The sequence below is a fragment of the Oryctolagus cuniculus genome, chromosome 3 (assembly GCF_051225735.1).
Source record: "Oryctolagus cuniculus isolate XC-2025 breed Fujian yellow rabbit chromosome 3, ASM5122573v1, whole genome shotgun sequence".
Classification (NCBI taxonomy): Eukaryota; Metazoa; Chordata; class Mammalia; order Lagomorpha; family Leporidae; genus Oryctolagus; species Oryctolagus cuniculus.
In genome coordinates, this window is record NC_142869.1 from 163,341,803 (window position 1) to 163,362,118 (window position 20,316).

Here is a 20,316-nt window from a genome sequence, read left to right on the forward strand (position 1 = left end):
ATACCCAAGGGGAAATATAGCTGGCTAAGCTGACCACAGAGGCTGATCCCACAGGGGAAACTGGGTTGTTCAAGGCCCCAAATCCATCCAAAGGACCACTGCAGATGTGGGCTCAGTTCAGGCAAAATTCCATCAATCAGGGCTCATTCCAGCAGCCATGACTGGTCTAATAGATTAAATTGTAAAACCCCATCACCACCAAATTCCTGTGTTGAAGTCTTAACCCCTAGGACTTAAAAATATAACCTTATTTTGGAGATGGAGTCTTTGTAGATGTAATAAATTCAATTAAGATGAGATCATATTGGAATAGCCTAGGCACTCAAATGCAGTATGACTGGCATCTGTCTAAGAAGGAAATTTGTGCAGACATGCACACAGGAAGAACACTTTCTTTTAAGACATTTATTTATTTGAAAGCCAGTTACACAGAGAAACAAAGACCTTCCATTTGCTGGCTTACTCTACTCCCTAAATGGCCTCAACAGCCAAGGATGGACCAGGCTGAATCCAGGAACCTGAAACTCCATCTGTGTTCACCACATGAGTGGCAGGGGCCCAAGTACTTGGGCCATCTTCTGCTGTTTCCCAGGCATATTAGCAGGGAGTTGGTTCAGATATGGGTATCCAAGACTTGAACTAGCACTCACATTGGTTGCTGGCATTGTAGGCAGCAGCTTAACCCATTGCACAACAATGCTGGCCCCAGGAAGAACAGTTTTGAACATGAAGACAAAGATCAATCAGGGTTACCCTAACGCAGGCGAAGGAACCAAAAGATTGCCAGCAAACTACCAGTAGAGGAGAAGCATGGGACAGATTCTTCATCAAGGCCCTCAGAAAGAACCAACACTCCCTACTGCCACCCTCATTTCAGACTTGCAGCCTCCAGAAATGTAACACAGTAAGTGTGTGTTGTTTAAGCTGCCCCATTTGTGGCATTTTGTTACAGCAGCTCTAGGAGACTAACACCATTGGCAACCAGAGTAGGTAACAGGAAAGAGGTAACTTCAAACAGAGATCACACTGAAGTGACAGATGCTGGCCCTGCTAAACACGTGCACAGGAATCAGACCCTGGGACTGAATTCTTATTCTAGGCAATTCATATATATTCATGCCAAGTTTTCTATCTATGAATAGAGCGCTAAAAACTGAGAAATATAAAGATAACAAGCTCTCCAGAGTCAAGACCCCAGAATATACTAGGAGTCAATACACAGCCAGGTTTCTGGTCAATGGCTTCATGTGTGGGTCAGACTTTAACTCTGTGACAGTGCAGGCAGAGGATAGGAAACCCCACCCAAGGCCAGGATGTTGAAAAGGAGTAAGTGGTGTATCATGGTCCAACCTGGGTTCAGATCTATCCCTGAAGGATCTAGAGAGAAGTCAAGGGTGTGGCAGCACTAAGTTCAGTGACACAGAAAGGCTCAGGGATCACCCCAGGATGGTTAGCTACAAGGCCCAGCATGGAGAACCCATTCTAAACTCTGATGGATTTTGCCTGACTACAAACTTTTAAAAGCTTTTATTTAATAAATGCATTTTTCATAGGTACAATTTTAGTAATGTAGTTGTTCTTTCCCCCATACCCACCCTCCCACCCCAACTCCCATCCTACTTCCTACTCCATCTCCCATCCCATTCTTCATTATGGTTCATTTTTAGTTTATTTTTATACACAGAGGACCAACTATGTTAAGTACAGATTAACAGTTTATGCCCACACACACCATATAGAGTACAGTTTGAGAACAAGTTTTGAAGTTACTTCTAATGGTACAACTCAATAAGGACAGAGGTCCTACATGGAGAGTAAGTGCATAGTGACTCCTGTTGTTCCTTTAATGTTAACACTCTTATTTACGACATCAGTGACCACCTGAGGCTCTTGCCATGAGCTGCCAAGGCTACAGAAGCCTTTTGTGACCACAAACTCCATCAGTATTTAGACAAGGCCATAGTCAAAGTGGAAGTTCTCTCCTCCCTTCAGAGAGAAGTGCATCCTTCTTTGATGGCCCCTTCTTTCCACTGGGGTCTCTCAGAGATCCTTCATGTAAGATATTTTTTCGCCACAGAGTCTTGGATTTCCATGCCTAAAATGCTCTCACAGGCCTTTCAGCCAGACCAGGAAGCCTTAAGGGTTGGCTACAAACTCTTGCTCTGGGTTCAGACTCATGAATGGGATACAATTGAAATGGCTGACAAGGATATGAGTGATGCTGGGTAGGAATAATCATAGAAAACTAGGAGCCACTGTTGTCAGGGATCTCATTGCCTGATTTTCTACAATAGGATGCATCTGAGTAATCACTGGGTGAAGGAAAAAGAACTGTCAAACATTAAACATTTCACAAATATATACATCAAAGTTCGCAACATATTCCACATTCAATTGTTTGTGTTACCTTTTTTGTCATGAAGTTAAGTTGCTGTTGAAGTTACCAAACTTAATTCAATGCACACCATATTGTGTGCTCCCTTGAGCTTAAGATTTACCAACTGCTACCCTCCACTTCCTCATGTCAGGTCTTTTTGTTACAAGAACTGCAGGATGCTTTCTTTGGGCATAGTGTTCTCGAACAATGCTTTAGGCAATGCTCACATTAAGTATGTAATTAATCTGTAATTGTTTGTTTGCATCTCTGCATCCTTGGATACATATTGACCTACTAGAAAAAAGAGGCTATGCAGGATTCAGCTTCACATCCTCAAAGCCTATACAAGGACAGCCTGATACATGGTAGGTGCACTGTAAATGCTGGCTGAGCCATTTAATATTTAGAAGGTTTAGAAGGGAAGAGGAGTAAGCAGACCTGGTGAGCCAGTACTGATGGGTATTTAATTCATACATTCAACTACATGCTAGTATTATGCCAAGTAATATATTAATCATTCTAAGGAAAAATTCTAACATTAGGATTGCTCACTGCTAGGAGGTACAGAGTCAGTTCCAGGACTGACAAGTCTTGGCTGCATTTATTTTAATCTTAGTTAGACCTCAGCACTGTCTTCTGCTTGTTGGACAAACTGAATATAGGCTCAGGGGAGAGAGAACACTCCTGGGCCACCTATGTTTTTCTTAGCACCATTACCAATGGTGAGGCTGGGCTCCTAACAGTACAAATTGACAGCTGCCCAGAGTTTTTACCACCAGCCACACACTGCAATGTATGAACTCACTCAATTTGCATACAATTTTTATCATTCTATAAATGAGGAAATGGAGGCATAACACAATTAAGTTATTCAAGGTCCCCTTTGCTAGACTATGGCAAATATATGGAACTCAAGTCCAGCCAGTGAGAAGTTCTTTATCACTGCCCTGTGCTTCTAGGCTAAGGGATTAGGGTTGGGGCTGAATCTACAGACTACAGGCTTTTGTATTTGGCAGGATTAAAAAACATATGATTCTAAGTGACTTAACAGCATGGAAGCCCTTGAAGGTTCTCATGGTAGTTACAGAGTAGCAAAGAAATTGTGTAAGTCACACTCATTGTTGGACAAAACATCTCTGCCTTTCAGCTCCCAGAGTCTGACTTTGAGACTCACATTTTCAACACCACCATGAATCTGATGTTGATCTCCATAGAAATTCATGGACACTTTTGCTATGTGCCAAGGACTCTGCTGGGCAGTGAAGGGGTCCTTCCACCAAGGAAACCACATTCAGATGAAAGAGGCATACAGAGAAAAACAAAGGCATTACAGTCAGCATGGCAAGTGCTAAGTACCAGAATTTACAGGAAACTAAAGGTAAACAACATACCTCCAAGTTGTAGTGAAATCTCAGCTTTTTAAAAATTGCAACTGAACAGTCAGACCTAAGCAAAGACAACAGTCAGTTGGTATGCTAAGTATAATTAACAGCCAAGGATGTTAAGAAAAAGACTGAGGGGCCAGCGCCTCGGCTCACTAGGCTAATCCTCTGCCTGCGGCACCAGTACCCCGGGTTCTAGTCCCGGTCGGGATGCCAGATTCTGTCCCGGTAGCTCCTCTTCCAGTCCAGCTCTCTGCTGTGGCCCAGAAGTGCAGTGGAGGATGGCCCAAGTGCTTGGGCCCTGCACCCCATGGGAGACCAGGAGAAACACCTGGCTCCTGGCTTCGGATCAGTGCAGTGCGCCGGCCGTAACATGCCAGCCGTAGCGGCCACTTGGGGGGTGAACCAGCAGAAAAAGGAAAACTTTTCTCTAACTCGGCCTGTCAAAAAAAAAAAAAAAAAAAAAAAAGGTAAGACTGAGGGTTGAAAGTCCACCACAGGGGCTTGAAGAGCTAGTACTGAAAAAGTAGGTGGTCAACAGCCACTCAAAGTCCCCTTCTATGATTTTTCATCAGAATTGCCATATATAGATAACTGTGAATATAATTATCAACAAATCTGATCTCTTTCAAATATCCTATATACTAGCAATGATACCTGACATCCTTACAATTACAGCTTTGTCTTACATTGGAGGAAAAAATCTTTATTATCTACACTCCTTTCGTGAGTAACATCTGCTGCTACATAGCACTTTAGAGATTTTAAGGAACATTCTGAAGTATTTCCTGTGATGAGTCCTGACCAGAGGTTCCCCCAATGACAAATAAGGAAATTAATCCTCAGAGGAGATCAGTAACAGTCTCATCTTTGAAGAAGAGAGACTTAAAGGTCTGACTCCACGGTGCATTTAACTGCATCAAATTTCCATTGTTTACTGAAAACTTGGAATCACGAGTTCAAATGCATGTATTTCAAATAAATGTTATATAGAGCTGTTTGCTGTTGCACATTAACAGCTGCTGTTGCTACTTGCCAGTCACTGAGCCCTAAATATTATGAGAGGCCAGGGTGAAGAACAGCTTTGAAATGACACTATTTGATCAAGCTCTGGAGCAATTGTTAAAATCATATACACACTTTCTTTGGATTCCTCCAAAGCTGTTACAGGATCACTGCACCTGCAGTTCCAATTTGCAATTTCCTCAGTCCTCCTTTGAAGTTATTCTTGCCAATTACCTGGTGTTAATGTTAATTAAATATGATTTGCAATTTGAAATGTAGTGTTATCAATGGGACTCAGCTGTAGGAATATAAAGTAAAATTTTCAATTGAATTAAAATGTTTTCTTTCATTCACAATATTTTACAACATTAATACTTTTGTCAAATTGATTTTTTCCTGCTGGAAGTCATTTTTCCAAAGCAATGAACTTCGGAGGAGAAAAGCTATTCTTTATGTATTCTTTTCTTTTTTGTCACTGAAAATACTTTGTATTAATCTTAAAGGGAATCCATTTCAGTTAATAGAAACTTGGCTTTTGTTTATAACCCAAAAAGGAAAAATGTTTTCTTTAAAACGATAGGAAATTTTTTTAAAACTATGATCAGTGGGGACTTTTCCATTGTATACTAGCAATGAGATATGCTTTCCTTTACTGCTTCACCCTCACCAAAAATAAATCACCATCAATTTTTTGGCAAGGATCAATCATTTTATACTCAAAAAATGAATCAATTATATTGTTTTTGTATTATCATTTCAAACAGAATCTACTAATCCAATGAGTTCTATAGCCCCTTCCAATCCTGAGATTTTAAGATTCTGAACATACAGACAATAGTCGAAGCTTCCAGCATTTGCAAATTTTTTTTAAAATGCCACACAGAGTAGATTTGACAGATTCAGGTCTATCCTGTCCCCTGTAATGTATGCAAGGACGACTTGAAGCCCTGTCTTCTTCAATAAGCCATTCATAAACATGATGTCTGATTAAAGGAGGTGTGTCACCATTCTGTGCAGATCCACAATGAATATACAATGCTTTCACATATTCCTTTTATCTTCAAAGATAAAGCTTTAGCATCCTTGCCCCTTATAATGATAGTGATAGCATTAACATTTATTATCCTATCTTCTTTTAAAAATAGTATAATAAGGTAAGACAAAGAACTGAAAGAACCTGTCTAAAGACTTAAGGAAATCATTTGTTGAATCACAAGCTACAAACCCCAGAGCTTATGATGGAAAAGCATAAGTGAATATTATCAACCCCTTTATTACAATATCAATTAAATATGATATTGGATAATTCAAATAAGACAAATAGAGGACTATGGTCCTAACAAGTGAGAGTGTGTGCCTAACCATGCAGCAACCAAATGATTCACTCTCCATGAGGCAAGAGAGACCAAAGGGGCAAATGAAAGTAAATTAGGCTAGAAAGGCTTTCTAGATGTTCATAATTTTCCAGGTATCATCATAAAGAGAAGCTTCTTGGAAGTGCACAAAGTAGGGCAGTTGAACAGCCAGTACATACTCATTATCAGTGCCCATTTCACTCCTACTGGGATGCTGTTGACTATCTAGAAGCCTGCAAAATCTACACACTAGGATCCCATCAACTATTCTAATCTAGAACCATGAATTATCCATGTGGTCATTCCATCCAGCCAAGCAGTCACAATTGGAAGAGTCAAGGAACTTCTGAACTGGTTCCATTATGCACTTTTCCATTAACCAAATTCTGTCTACTTGGATGTCTCTCATCCTTACTGAGGACTTATCCTCTTGGCCTATCTCCCAACTTTGTCACTGGAAGCTAATCCCCTGAGTACACTCTTGACTCTCCAAGGAGTTGAACCATCTCCTAAAAGACACATGTTGAAAGACTACCCTCAGCACCTCAGAATGTAGCCTTATTTGGAAAGAGTCACTGCAGATGTAAGTAGTTGAGATCATACTAGAGTATGACAGTCTTTGATTCAACATAAGTTTCTTATAATCCAGTATCTTCTAGGAACAAAGGACTTAGACGTACAACAGAGAAGACAGCCACGTGGTGATGGAGACAGAGATGGCAGTGATGCCTCTGTAAGCTGAGCAACACCAGGGGTCACTGGCAAACCCAGAAGCTATGAGAGGAAATGAAAAGGTGTCCAACAGATTTCAGAAGCAGATGGCCCTGCCAACACCTTGGCTTCAGATTTCTGGGCTCCGGAGTTGTGAGACAATAAATTCCCATTGTTTTAAGCTACCTAGTTTCTGGCATTTTTCTATGGCAGCCTTGGAAAATCAAACTGCCCCCTCACAAGGCCACTACTTGATTCTCTGCCAATTTACCAAACACTTACAGCCATGCCTTCTGGCAAAAGTTCCTGTTCTCCCATGAAAAATGGCTCAACATCCTAGCATTTTTGCTAAGGAACTCATTCTATCATCTCCCACATTACAAACCATCTTCAAAGTACATTGAGAGACCTCCCATGACCACAACTCATCAAGAGAGGGCACTGCGCCTTACTCTCAGCATCCCCTTGCTACACCTAGGCCATTATCCCCATACCTTTACATCAGAGTCTCCAAGAGTCTAGCCTCACTCTACCTGTTCTGCTCCAGCAACCTCCATTCCCTCCTCCACTATCAGCTTTAGGGAATGAGCCTCAGATCCATGTGAGTTCCTGCTTGATTCCAGACCATTGTCCTTACTTCTGATTTCCACCAAGATATGTTCCGGCATCTCAGTTTGGGGTGTTCTTGACAAGATTCATGCCTTCCTCTGTACAACAAACTTCTCATTTCACCATCTTTTTTTGTTTATGGTATTTGCCTTCTCCTACTTGCCCAAATGTGGAATTTCAATTTCAATTTAACTTCTTATCCTCAACTTCTTCAAATTAGCTGTTAAGCTCTACACACTATCTTATAAATGTCTCTCAAGTTCATCTCCATGATCACTGCTCCCGTATCAGTCAAAGACAGTGGAATTAATGGCTTCTCAGCTGCTCTCCCCATCTTCCACTTCCTTAACACAATCTCAGGGACACAACCTGTGGATCCTTCTTTCCTCAGCAGTTTCCTGCACTACCTAGAAAATTGAGGGTTAAATAAACACTCTGATTTGAAATACTCAACTATGCATCTAATTGAAGCCTTTCAGCTCTATCTCCCATACCTCTCTGCACAAATTATGCTCCACTCAAACTGTGCTATTTGCTGACCCAAAACATGCTTTTTTGAGTTTTCCAGTAAAAATTCTATAGTCAAGAAACCCCCTAAGGTAACACTAACAACTAGGAAATCAAGGAGCTATTTCCTTTATTTTATCAAGTACCCCCTGTCCTTCTCTCCTTAAGGAACTCCACTATAGAAGAAGCATCATTGACATGCATTCATAACCACATAACCATATTTTTTTACTTTTATTTAATGAATATAAATTTCCAAAGTGCGGCTTATGGATTCCAATGGCTTCCCCCGCATAACGTCCCTCCCACCCGCAACCCTCCCCTTTCCCACTCCCTCTCCCCTTCCAATCACATCAAGATTCATTTTCGATTCTCTTTATCTACAGAAGATCAGTTTAGCATACATTAAGATTTCAACAGTTTGCTCCCACACAGACGCATAAAGTGAAAAATAATACATGATTTTTTAAATGATGATGAAATCAGATCAGACCTATTGTCATGTTTAATCCCAGTGAGAGTCAAGTTGGGAATTGATAATTTCTTCTTCTTTTTTTTTTTTTTTTTACAGAAGATCAGTTTAGTATACATTAAGATTTCAACAGTTTGCACCCCCATAGAAACACAAAGTGAAATATACTGTTTGAGTACTCGTTATAGCATTAAATCTCAATGTACAGCACATTAAGGACAGAGATCCTACCTGAGGAGTAAGTGCACAGTGACTCCTGTTGTTGACTTTACAAATTGACACTCCTGTTTATGGCATCAGTAATCTCCCTATGCACCAGTCATGAGTTTCCAAGGCTATGGAAGCCTTTTGAGTTCTCTGACTCTTATCTTGTTTAGACAAGGTCATAGTCAAAGTGGAGGTTCTCTCCTCCCTTCAGAGAAAGGTACCTCCTTTGAAGACCTGTTCTTTCCACTGGGATCTCACTCAGAGATCTTTCATTTAGGGTTTGTTTTTTTTTTGTTTTTTTTTTGTTTTGTTTTTTTGCCACAGTGTCTTGGCTTTCCATGCCTGAATACTCTCGTGGGCTTTTCAACCAGATCCGAATGCCTTTAGGGCTGATTCTGAGGCCAGAGTGCTGTTTAGGACATCCGCCATTCTATGAGTCTGCTGAGTATCTCGCTTCCCATGTTGGATCACTCTCCCCTTTATTTATTCTATCGGTTAGTGTTAGCAGGTACTAGACTTGTTTATGTGCTCCCTTTGACTCTTAGTCCTTTCATTATGATCAATTGTGAACTGAAATTGATCACTTGGACTAGTGAGATGGCATTGGTACATGCCACCTTGATGGGATTGAATTGGAATCCCCTGGTAAAAGTTTCTAACTCTATCATTTGGGGCAAGTCAGTTTGAGCATGTCCCAAATTGTACATCTCTTCCCTCTTATTCCCACTCTTATGTTTAACAGGGATCACATTTCAGTTAAATTTCAACACTTAAGAATAACTGTATTAATTACAGAATTAAACCAGTCATATTAAGTAGAACAGACAAAACTACTAAGAGGGATAATGTATTAAGGTGTTCATTAACAGTCAGGGCTATGCTGATCAAGTCACCATTTCTCATAGTGTCCATTTCACTTCAACAGGAACCATATTCACTCCAACTTCATTCTCCCCGATTCACTCCCAGACTTCTCCAAGACTAAGATTTGTTAACAGAAATAATGTTCTACTCAAACTGCACAATTTATCACTCAATAGATTTTCATTTCACTATCATTCCATTATTATCTGACTGATTTACACAGAGATAAGACATAGGAAGCTCATATTTACATCAAAATATCTTAGCAGTCCATGCTACTAAAGAGATTCAGAACAGGGTACAATTTGAGTTGGAAGAATATATAATCTTCTTAATAGGCAGACACTCCACAAAATGAATTTACACATCTTCTTCCCAATCAAGCTGAGGCTTTTAAAAACACACTACCAACATGGTGACAGAGATGTCATCAATGTTGTAGTAAGAGCAGCAAATGTTACAGAACTAATGAATTTTCATTAGAGTCAGATAATTTCAGAATGGGTTAAGTTGCTACCATTTGCCATTCCCATTATTATCATTGTCATGTAAAAGGTTTAATTTTCAGCTATTTTTGTTCTAGATAAAATCTTTGTCATTAAAATGAGGGATGATTTTGATATTTAATATATTCCATGGCATAATCTAGTGTGGTACTAATTTGGCCTTTTCAGTATTCTGCATATTAATTGACAATCCATCCCTCCTCCACTCCCCAGATAAGTGAGAACTGAAATAGAATGGACAGCGAATCAAGTCATAGAATACTGAAAAGATCAACATAGAAGAAACATGCTCCTCTCTAATCAGAAGCATACACAAGGCACTAAAATTACTTTCTCCCAATACTAAGAACCAAGATAGAAACAGGAATAATGAATGGCACCATCTGAATCTTTTCATGTGACAATATTACCAAAGCATAGCAATGCCCCCTAAGATGTGAAAACTAAGTATTTCTTATTTTAGTCAAAAGAGTAAAACTGCACTCACTCAACTTATACAACAATGCACTTCTATCAGATTCTGTAACAACTGGCAAATTATGCCCTGTATTGAATTTTTCACAGTAATCTGTTTCATATACACAAAATGTGTTCTTGTCAAACAAAGTCCAGGATCATTACAGGAAACTTATTTCAACATATGCTCCAATTGTTTCCCCTTCTTGTTGAATCATCTCTGGTCAGAACTGTTACCAGCTGCTTACACAGTACATTAATCTTGCTTCAAGAACTATTGTTTTCATGTGAGAGGACTTTCTTATAATGATAAACTTGGGACTTTTATCTAAGATAATATAATTTTCCAGATTTTAAAATTGAATTGAATGCTTTGAATCACTTTTATAGTAATAGTGATCAAATTTAAAATTCTAAAGAGCAACGATTATGGCATCATGTACACTTAGAGCAAGTGTGAGCACTAGTCCTATTAAATCCATTAAACCAATCTATCCAGCAAGACCAGGCCTTTTCTACATTTTCTGCAATAGCACAGCCAAACATTAAATATGGTAAATATTGTATATAATAAATTTCCATGTTTTATCATGTACAAAAGAACACACCCCAGGCATCTGCAAGCCATTTAAGTGAAAATCTTATTTTGATATCTTTAGACTCTGTCCTTGATAATTATGGTTAAGCCCAAATCATTCCCATGATCTTTTCCCAAGTTGAAGCCTTCAAGAAAGACAATAAATTCATCTACATAATTTCTTCAAGTCCAAAATTAATGAAAATAGATAATAGGCACTTTAATAGATCCACAAAACATTGCAACTATTTTTATGGAAAAAACTAATACATTCTTAATCAGAATGATGATATTTAAATAATACGTCCCCTTCTACCTGTTAAAGCACATTGTTGGCTAATCAGCAACAAGATATGTACTCTGCCTTGGGCTTCTTTGCTCTGCTGGGATGAATTCACAACCTCATAGGTAAAGAACTCATCAGCATCTTGTTCTAACCAAGTGTTTACATCTTGCCCTTAATCCACAGTAAGTTTTAGAGATTTAGGTAAGAATAAAAATGCAAAGAGTCAAAATAAGGCAGTAAGAATACCACTTAAGTGTATAGCCATGGGGCCACTCCAGTATTGTTTTAAAATGATTATTAGTCTTAATCCCTCTAGTGCTGGACAGTAAATTCCAATGACCTTTTAATTTAATGACTTGCTAATGTAAACTTTCACCTGGAACAATCAAATAGTATGTCATTTATTTAAATTTGCAGGGGCTCTAACATGTCAGCCAACTCCCTCATCAAAACAGACAACTTTAAAAAATGCTTGCTGGTGTCAGGAGCAGTATTTCCTAAATTAGCAGCAAAGTGCCACCCTGATGGGTCTATGAACAACAAAATTATTGCTAGTAATCCATCTTCCCCCTAGACTAGACATCCGGGGTCGCATGTGTAAAGGAGGTCTGATTGTCCCATACAGATCAGAAAGCACCAATCAGACTTCAGCAACCTATTCCTCCAAATAACACGGTCTGATAAATATCTGCTTACCAATCTCCCTGGAGATCTGGGTGAAGGCCTCCACACCGCTCTCTCCATAGTTCCCTTCGGAAGCCAGAGTTGATACGTAATTCCATCCCAGAGCCGTCACAATGTCCACCATGGCTTGCGCCTGGTAGGAATCAGGCGGCACCACTCGAGAGAAGAAGTCGTACCTGGTGTTATCACTTAGCTCTGGGGCTGTGGATGCATAGCTGATTTGAGGTATCTGCAAAAGAAACAAACAGGTCATTTCAACCCACAAGGAACCTTGCAGAAGCATTACAGGAGATGAGGGGAAGAGAAGTTCTTGTCTGCACAACAAAGAACTCAGACATGAGACAGTAGTGGAAAGCCAGGTAGCAAGGTTTAATGAGGTAGGACATCTGTCAAAATGGATGGGCACTCTCTAGGCTGATTTGAGAGTGCCCAGTTATGCAGATGGGGCAAAGCATGGTTGCAGGTTTAATGAAAAGACTACACCTGACAGGTTAGGCATGTATCAGCAAAGGCCTGACAGAGAGCCCAGCTTTCATTCAGACTGCAGCTTCTAAGGGCAGTGTGCAGCTCTTCCTGATTTCTCTTTCCCACGCACCACTCTTGGTGTCAAATAGGTGAAATTCCTCCCAAGGTTACTACCCACTATTATTGGACTGAGAAGCCCACTTGGCCCTGGGTAGAGAGAATTCTCTTGGGAAGCCTCCCCTGGGGGTAAGGCTGGGAACACCTGTAAAGTTATGGCGTATGGGCAGGACTTTGTAGTGTAAAATACTGGGCTGCTTCCCATGCTTCTAAAGGCTGCAGGGTTTCTTTATGCGGGTGCTTTGTTTTCCTTAGGCCCCTTTCACACATGGGCTGATTTCTATCTTTGTACCTAACAGAAGGGAGAATTATCACAAGACTCCAGAAACCCAAACATATCAGCCTGAAGGGCCTATATGGTTGTGCGACCATCAACTTCATTAGAGTTCTTTTATAATGGTCTGAGGGCACACCATCAACACATAGTGCATATAAATAGCAAGACAGAATTTAGTTTGGCTTCAGGGTCCATTGTTGCTGAAACCAAAGCAAAACAGCTGTGCCTTTTGCTGTTGACTTTATTTGTTCTGTACATGATACATTCTGGTACAGAAATGAGAGGGAGATAAAGGTGTAGTATTATACATACATCAGAAAAGATCACTACTAAAACTGTCCTTGGCATCAGGACATAAATGCCATATAGTAACTTGAGATTTGACAATTTTAAGAGCATTTTTGTAAATTATTTTAAATTTTATAACTATATTGCCTAATCGATATAGTATCTTGAGTACCACAAAAAGATTTAGGAATGAGAGTGGGGTGGGAATCGGAACAGCAGTTACAATGCTGCTTGGGACAACTACATCTCATATCAGCATGTCTGGTTTGAGTCTCAGCTCTGCCTCTCATCAAGTTTCCTGATAATTCACATCCATGGAGGCAAAAGATGGCTCAAGTTCTTGAGCCCTTGCCACCAACAAGGGAGACCCAGACCGAGTTCCAGGTTCTTGGCTTCAGCTTGGCCCAGCCCAGGCTGTTGCAGGCATTTTAGGATTGAATCAGTAGATTGAAGACATATCATTCTCATTCTCCGTCTCTCACTCCATCCGACTCTGTCCCCATCTGTCTGCATCTATCTCCATCCCCGTCTGTCTCCATCCCCCTGTCTCCCTGTCCCCGTCTGTCTCATAGTAAAAATTAATTTCTAACATTTTAAAAATAGGGGCTGGCACTCTGGCAGTCAGTAGGTAAAGCTGCCACCTGTAGCACCAGCATCCTATATGGGTGCCAGTTCAAGTCCTGGCTGCTCCACTTCCAATTCATCTCCCTGCTAACCTGCCTGGGAAAGCAGCAGATGGCCCAAGTCCTTGGGCCCCTGTACCTCTCATGGAAGACCCAGATGAAGCTCCTGGCTTCAGCCTGCCCCAGCCCTGACTGTTGCAGCCGTTTGGGGAGTGAGCCAGTGCATGGACGATCTCTTTCTCACTCTGCTTGATTCTCCCTTTCTGTAACTGATTTTCAATTAAGTAGATCTTAAAAAAAATTTTAGAAATAGGTGTTGGAATATCCAACCATGCATCCTCCTCTGATAAACATCTTTCCATACCTCCCCTTTATATATATTTTCCTAAAGAATTTAATTTCAAAAATGTTGTGTCATATTTCCTAACATAAATAGAGTGAACTGCTAGATTTTTTTCTCAAAACCAGGAATCCTAGGGCCGGCACCACAGCTCACTTGGTTAATCCTCCACCTGCATCGCCAGCATCCCATATGGGCGCCAGTTCTAGTCCTGATTGCTCCTCTTCCAGTCCAGCTCTCTCTCTGCTGTGGCCCAGGAGGGCAGTGGAGGATGGCCCAAGTGCTTGGGCCCCTGCATGGGAGACCAGGAGGAAGCACCTGGCTCCTGATCGGCTTATCTCCAGCTGTAGCGGCCATTTTGGGGGTGAACCAATAGAAAGAAGACCTCTAACTGTCAAATAAAATAAAGAAAACCAGGAATCCTATGTAATTTCTCAATAATTTTGGAGGGTGATCTATGCACCTCATCAGCCTCTGCTGCCATGCTAGATCAAAGTCCAGAGGCCAAAATGACTCCAAACTCTAACTCAGGCTACAAGATTGAAAAAGCAAGCTTGACTTCCACATAAAACAATTAACTCTCTATCATGATCTGCAGTTAATGTCAGTGCTCAAAGAAGATGTCACAGAGGTAGTGATTCTACCTTCTCTCACAGGGTTGCATACCCTGGAGATCCAAGATAACCCATACCCTCTACCTGGATGATTTTCAATCCACATGAAAGCTCTGATTTCACTACTGACTTCTTTGGAAAGCTCTCAACATCTGGAAAAAAAAATTTTTTAGCAGTAAGCATAACAGCCAAGTTTAACAAAAAGAATACAGCTGACAGACCAGTTGGGCATCTCAGAAGAAAAAAAAAAGAGCCTGGATAACCTTTCAAGGTCTACAGAGTCCTCCTCCATATTGGGGCTGGTGAAGAAACAAGAGAATTCCCAAGATACAGAAGTCCCATTCAGCCAGCCGCAGAGCATACAAAGTCCCTGGAGCTCTCCAGGGTGCTGACAGATCCATTCAGCCTCTGAGTAGTTTGTACCAACCTATAGGTAACAATGGTTATTCACCTTAGCTTATTTAACACTAAATTCCTTTTAACCTTAAACTATTTAACCCTAAATTCCTCTTGGTCCCGTTCTCCTAGTGGGGACCCTGTTAACCTACTTGTCGACACTGTAAAAGCATGAAGACTATCTGACCTGCCCCTTCCTCTACCAGTTATACTGGCCTTATCTTAATTTTTTCCCTCGATTAGGCTTTGCTTTATTCTACAAGGTCTCCCCTGTAAACCTCAAGTTATGGATCATACCTTGGATAATTTCAGTTTCTTCTAGAGGACTTGAGAAAAGGAACCTTTTCTAAGTAAAATTTTCCCAAGGATCAAAGACCTTGGGGCCCCCATTGTGATATAGTAGGCTAAGCCTCTGCCTGAAACACTGGCATCCCATATGGTGCTGGTTGAAGACCTAGATGCTCCACTTCCAATTCAGCTCCCTGCTAATAGTCTGGGAAAGAAGATGGTCCAACTGCTGTGCCCCTGCAGCCAGAAGAACTTCAGTGCTCTTGGCTTCCACCTGGCCCACAGCCAGCCATTGTGGCCATTTGGCGAATGGTATCTGTCACTCTTCCTCTCTGTAACTCTGCCTTTTAAGTAAATAAAGTTTTAAAAAAAAGATCAATGTTACCTGCAAGCCTGTGTTCTAATGAGAGATTCAGCAGTTGGATTTACAATGCAAGGAGTGTGAGTGTGTGTGTGTGTGTGTGTGTGTGTGAGTGTGTGAGAATGTGTGAGTGTGTGTGAGAGTGTGTCTGAGAGTGTGTGTGAGAGTGTGTGTGTGTGAGAGTGTGTGAGTGTGTGTGTCGGAGGGAGGGAGGGAGGGATGATGGGGAATAGAGGAAATTCTACAGCACATGCTATGGCTCCATACCATACCCTGGTTCTATTTGAAGGCTTCATCCTCCCACTTCCTTAGTTACTCAAAGTCCAGTGGTAAAATTCCTTACACATCCCCCTCCCTTCCTATAGTAATGAGCCACCCCTTTCTAAAAAAGAACAGAAAGTGTGAAAACTGAGTGTTTGAAACCAAAACTAATTATCTCAAATTACTACCTTCAGTCAGTCACTTCCAGGGCTGTTTAATTAGCAGTCATCATCATGTTTAGGATTAATTAAACAGGTGTAAAGGTTATATAAAATAAAAGTGCAGATAGAAGATGGCTGTTTGATTAATTCAGTAATTGACTTTCTCCCCAAAGTCTTAAAGAGTTTTGTCTTTTCAGATCAGTGTGCAGGATATAAATGTGAGAGTATGTGTTTGTATCTTGATTTGTTCACTTTTTGCTATGTTGCACTGCCCAATAGTACACATTAGGGTATACTGATAGTATTTCAAGGCAACTTTTCATGTTGTCACAAAGTCACAGCCCATTGTTGTTTTATTGTGGTAAACCACTAAGCATTGGCTCATTAAGCATTTTAATTTCTGTGCTAAAATCTCCAATATTTCTGCTATGCTCAAATTAAATCCCTACTGTCAATAGACATGGAATTTAAGATTTCATGCTTATTTTCAAATCTACACACAACACATCCCTTAACCCTGTGTTTTTCATCAATCGGAAACATCAACAAAATGATAGGTAAGTGAGAAAAGGGAAAAAAAAAGTAGAAGGAAAGGAAAACATACTGAGGGAAGAAGGTATTAAAGCATCTTTCATCAGTTACACCATTTTCCTAAAGAAATATCCTTAACATACATCTTTTAACTCTAATTTTCTAGTTTAAAGGACAAAACCCAAACTCTTTGGTCTGGGTCCAAAGCCCATTACACTCTGTCCCACCCTACTTCCTTGCCTGTTACCTTCTCTCCATACTCTGACCGCATCTGTCCCCTTGCCCATGCTGATCCCTGCACAGAGACATGATCTGCTCTCCTCCTCCTCCACCTCCTGATCATTTACACCCACTCAAAATCCACCTGAGAAGTCACCTCCTTGCCAGGATGCTTTGACTTACTGCCAGGCTAAGCTATCTTTTTGCTGTTCCTCACTCCCAGAGATCCATCATCTGGCCTCAGAATCACGACTGCCTGCTGGGTTGTGTCCCTCTCAGGACTAAACAAGGCCTTGCTTATTTGGTACCCCCAACACTGGCATGGCAAGTGCTCAGTGAGTGCTTGCAGGCAATTTAATACAGCCTTCTTCCTACCACCTCCTCCCCTGCATGTCACCAAAACACTACACACACTATTCCCCATTTACTCCAAGCAAGCCTTCTCCAGCCTGCTGCCTAGGGAGGCTGCTATCTATGACCATCCATGTGAGCTGTGTGCCTCTGGAGCCAAGTTTGACAGAAGTCAAAGTATTTATCCCTCTAGCTTCTTCCCTTGCTGCCTCAGTGTTTCTCTTCCTGGTCTCTCAGCCATCGTTAAAGCTCTTGCCAGTCTCTGTGCCCAGCCTCTACTCTTGCCCCTGCAGATATCCACACTGTTGCTGTTCATCAGTCTATGCTAGCTCTTTTAACTGGACCCACATCTCATGTATAGTTCTTTGGTTACCTGCTCTGCCATTACCTGGAGTGGTCCAGAAGCCCCACTAATGCACTAATGACAAGTTTTTGAAGGGACAGTCACCACTGTGTCCCCTCCGCCAACCCTACCCTAACATCCCAGCCCTTCTCCATCTACTTCCCCTTGCAGCCTTCTCCACTCCAGTCTTCACCTGACTTTTCCTTAACTGTCTCTTTCAATTCCTTAAGGCAGCAAATCGCATATTTGAAAACACCTGTCACTTTGCTTTTCTTGATTTCTCATTTTCTTTGTGCTGAGGTTTCATAAGGATATGATGTATGCTTAAAATACAGTCATATTTTCATTACTCTTATAAAGCATATTTCAGGCAATTAATTATACAACACAAGGCACCCATTATCACACCTCCCATAAAACATTGCTTTAGCTTCTACTTTTCTGATAACTCTTGTTTAGAAAAATACTAAAATCTCTTTCTCCTACAACAGTCTCAATTTAGCCCATGGAAGAGGACATTCCTACCCCAGCACCTTCTCTGAGGTGAGGGAGGGTGCACAGAATATTTCCCATCTAGTTATTTACCCTTATTCTACCCAGCACAGAGAGAAACCAAACTGGGGGCCAGATTTCCATTCATTCAGCAAGAACAGATACCAAGGACTGGCAGCACTGCAGTATAGCTGGTTAAGCCACCATCTGTGACATGGCATCGCACATCAGAGTGCCCATTCAAGGCCTAGCTGTCCTACTTCTGGTCCAGTTTCCTGCAAGTGTGCTTGGGCATGTAGTAGAAGATGGCCCAAGGGATTGGGCCCCTGCCACCCATGTGGGAAACCAGGATGGAATTCCTGGCTCTTGGCTTCGCCCTGACCCAGCTCTGGCTCTTGCAGCTACCTGAGGAGTAAACCAGTACATAGAAGATGAATCTTTGTCTCTCCCCCTCTCTGATGCTCTGCCTTTCAAATAATAAAGTGAATGGATAGCAGACTCCCTTTATTCTCTGACCTCACTACAGACATCCCAGGCTACTTGTCTGTAACCAGGGGACCATCTTCAGGAGGAAGCCCCCCTGCTTCTCCCCACATTCCTGACAGCCAGCACATGATGGGAATCGAGCCCATGCTTCAAGTCTTCTGTGCAGGCAGAAGTGGGGCCCAAAGGTGAGATGCTGGGGAAATAAGAGGCATTCTCTTGGCCTCAGGCCCAAGTTGAATTCTCTCCAATCCAGATCTTCACACATAGCCATGTGTCTGGGAAGATATTTTGTGCTTGCCCAGCAGTTAATGAAGCTAATTAATGGTCTAAATTTAACCAGCTATTCTGTGAACCTTGGACTTCCAATTCTAAGAAATTCTAAACATTTGAAGTAGAGCGCAAGGAGACTAAAATTCTATTCCAGAAGAAATTATTTTACATATAGGTATTTTTAAAATAGAATTTAGCAGATTCCTGTCTACAAGTGGGCATTTTCCACTTCTAGATGGGATCTCCAATTTATACTGAGGCTTTTGGCCACTGCCAGCAAGACCACAATTCATAGTCTTCCTCCTTCACCTCTGCCTCCCACCTTCCAGTTGGCTGAATTTTGGCCCAATGTGCAGAGCTCCACTAGTCACTGTTGGCCGCACCCTAGCAATGGTAGAGCTCAAAGCACCCCTAGTCCAAGCCATTACTGTATCTGGATTCCTAAAACCCTGAATGTTCTTCCTGCTCCCATTCTTACCCTTATCATGTCCATGCTACCCCAGCAACCAAACTGATGTTTCAAAAGAGAAAATTATAAAAATCTCTTAAAGTCCATCAATCATTTCCCCTTCACTCTTAGACTGAGAGCTCTTGTCACAGGGTCCTTTGATCTGACATCTGACTGCCTTCACCCTCACACACCTGATCTGACCTCACTGGCTTCTTTTTGTTCTCTGAGCAGGCCAAGTCCTTTATTCCCTCTAAGACTTATGCACATCACTTTTTTTTTTGGACAAATCCTTCCAGGCATTTCTTGTCCTTCAGCTCAGCTCAGACGTCTCCTCAAAAGAGAGCTTCCCTGACCATCCCATTTCATGTGCTCTTTCCTTCCCATTATCTCGTCACCCTACTATTGCCTTCTTTACTCTTGTCATGACTTCAATTATTCCGTGCATTGCTTCCACTGCAAACAGGGGTCTTTTCTGTGTTATTTGCAGATGAAACACGAGCTCTCGGCACATAAGGGCTTCATACTCAGCAAAAGAAAAATAAATCCACCCATCAGTCAATCAAGCACCCCTTTCCTTCATGAACCTGAACATGGAGCAATCTTTCTATAAAACTATTTAAGTAAAAGTCATCCATTTCCCATATATTAATCAAAGATCTATTCAGCTACTAAAGCTTCTGATAAATTTATCTCTTTTGCCAAACTGAAGTGATGGAACTCCCAGTTAGCACAAGCAAAGCCCCATTTCTTTTTTTCTTTTAAGATTTATTTATTTGGCCAGCACCACGGCTCAATAGGCTAATCCTCCGCCTGTGGCACCAGCACACCGGGTTCTAGTCCCAGTCGGGGTGCCGGATTCTGTCTCTGTTGCCCTTCTTCCAGGCCAGCTCTCTGCTGTGGCCAGGGAGTGCAGTGGAGGATGGCCCAAGTCCTTGGGCCCTACACCCACATGGGAGACCAGGAGAAGCACCTGGCTCCTGCCAT

The 20,316-nt window shown here is 41.5% G+C and overlaps 1 protein-coding gene across 8 annotated transcripts in view; it reads right to left on the reverse strand.

The window, feature by feature from the left end:
- Positions 1 to 20,316, reverse strand: part of GRM8 (glutamate metabotropic receptor 8) — a 911,553-nt gene that overhangs the window by 728,241 nt on the left and 162,996 nt on the right. For all 8 annotated transcript variants that reach the window (XM_008258244.5, XM_008258240.5, XM_051849757.3 and 5 more), the window contains one exon: positions 12,011 to 12,227. In XM_008258244.5, coding sequence (XP_008256466.1) covers positions 12,011 to 12,227 — 217 coding nt within the window. The remainder of the gene's footprint in view (positions 1 to 12,010; positions 12,228 to 20,316) is intronic.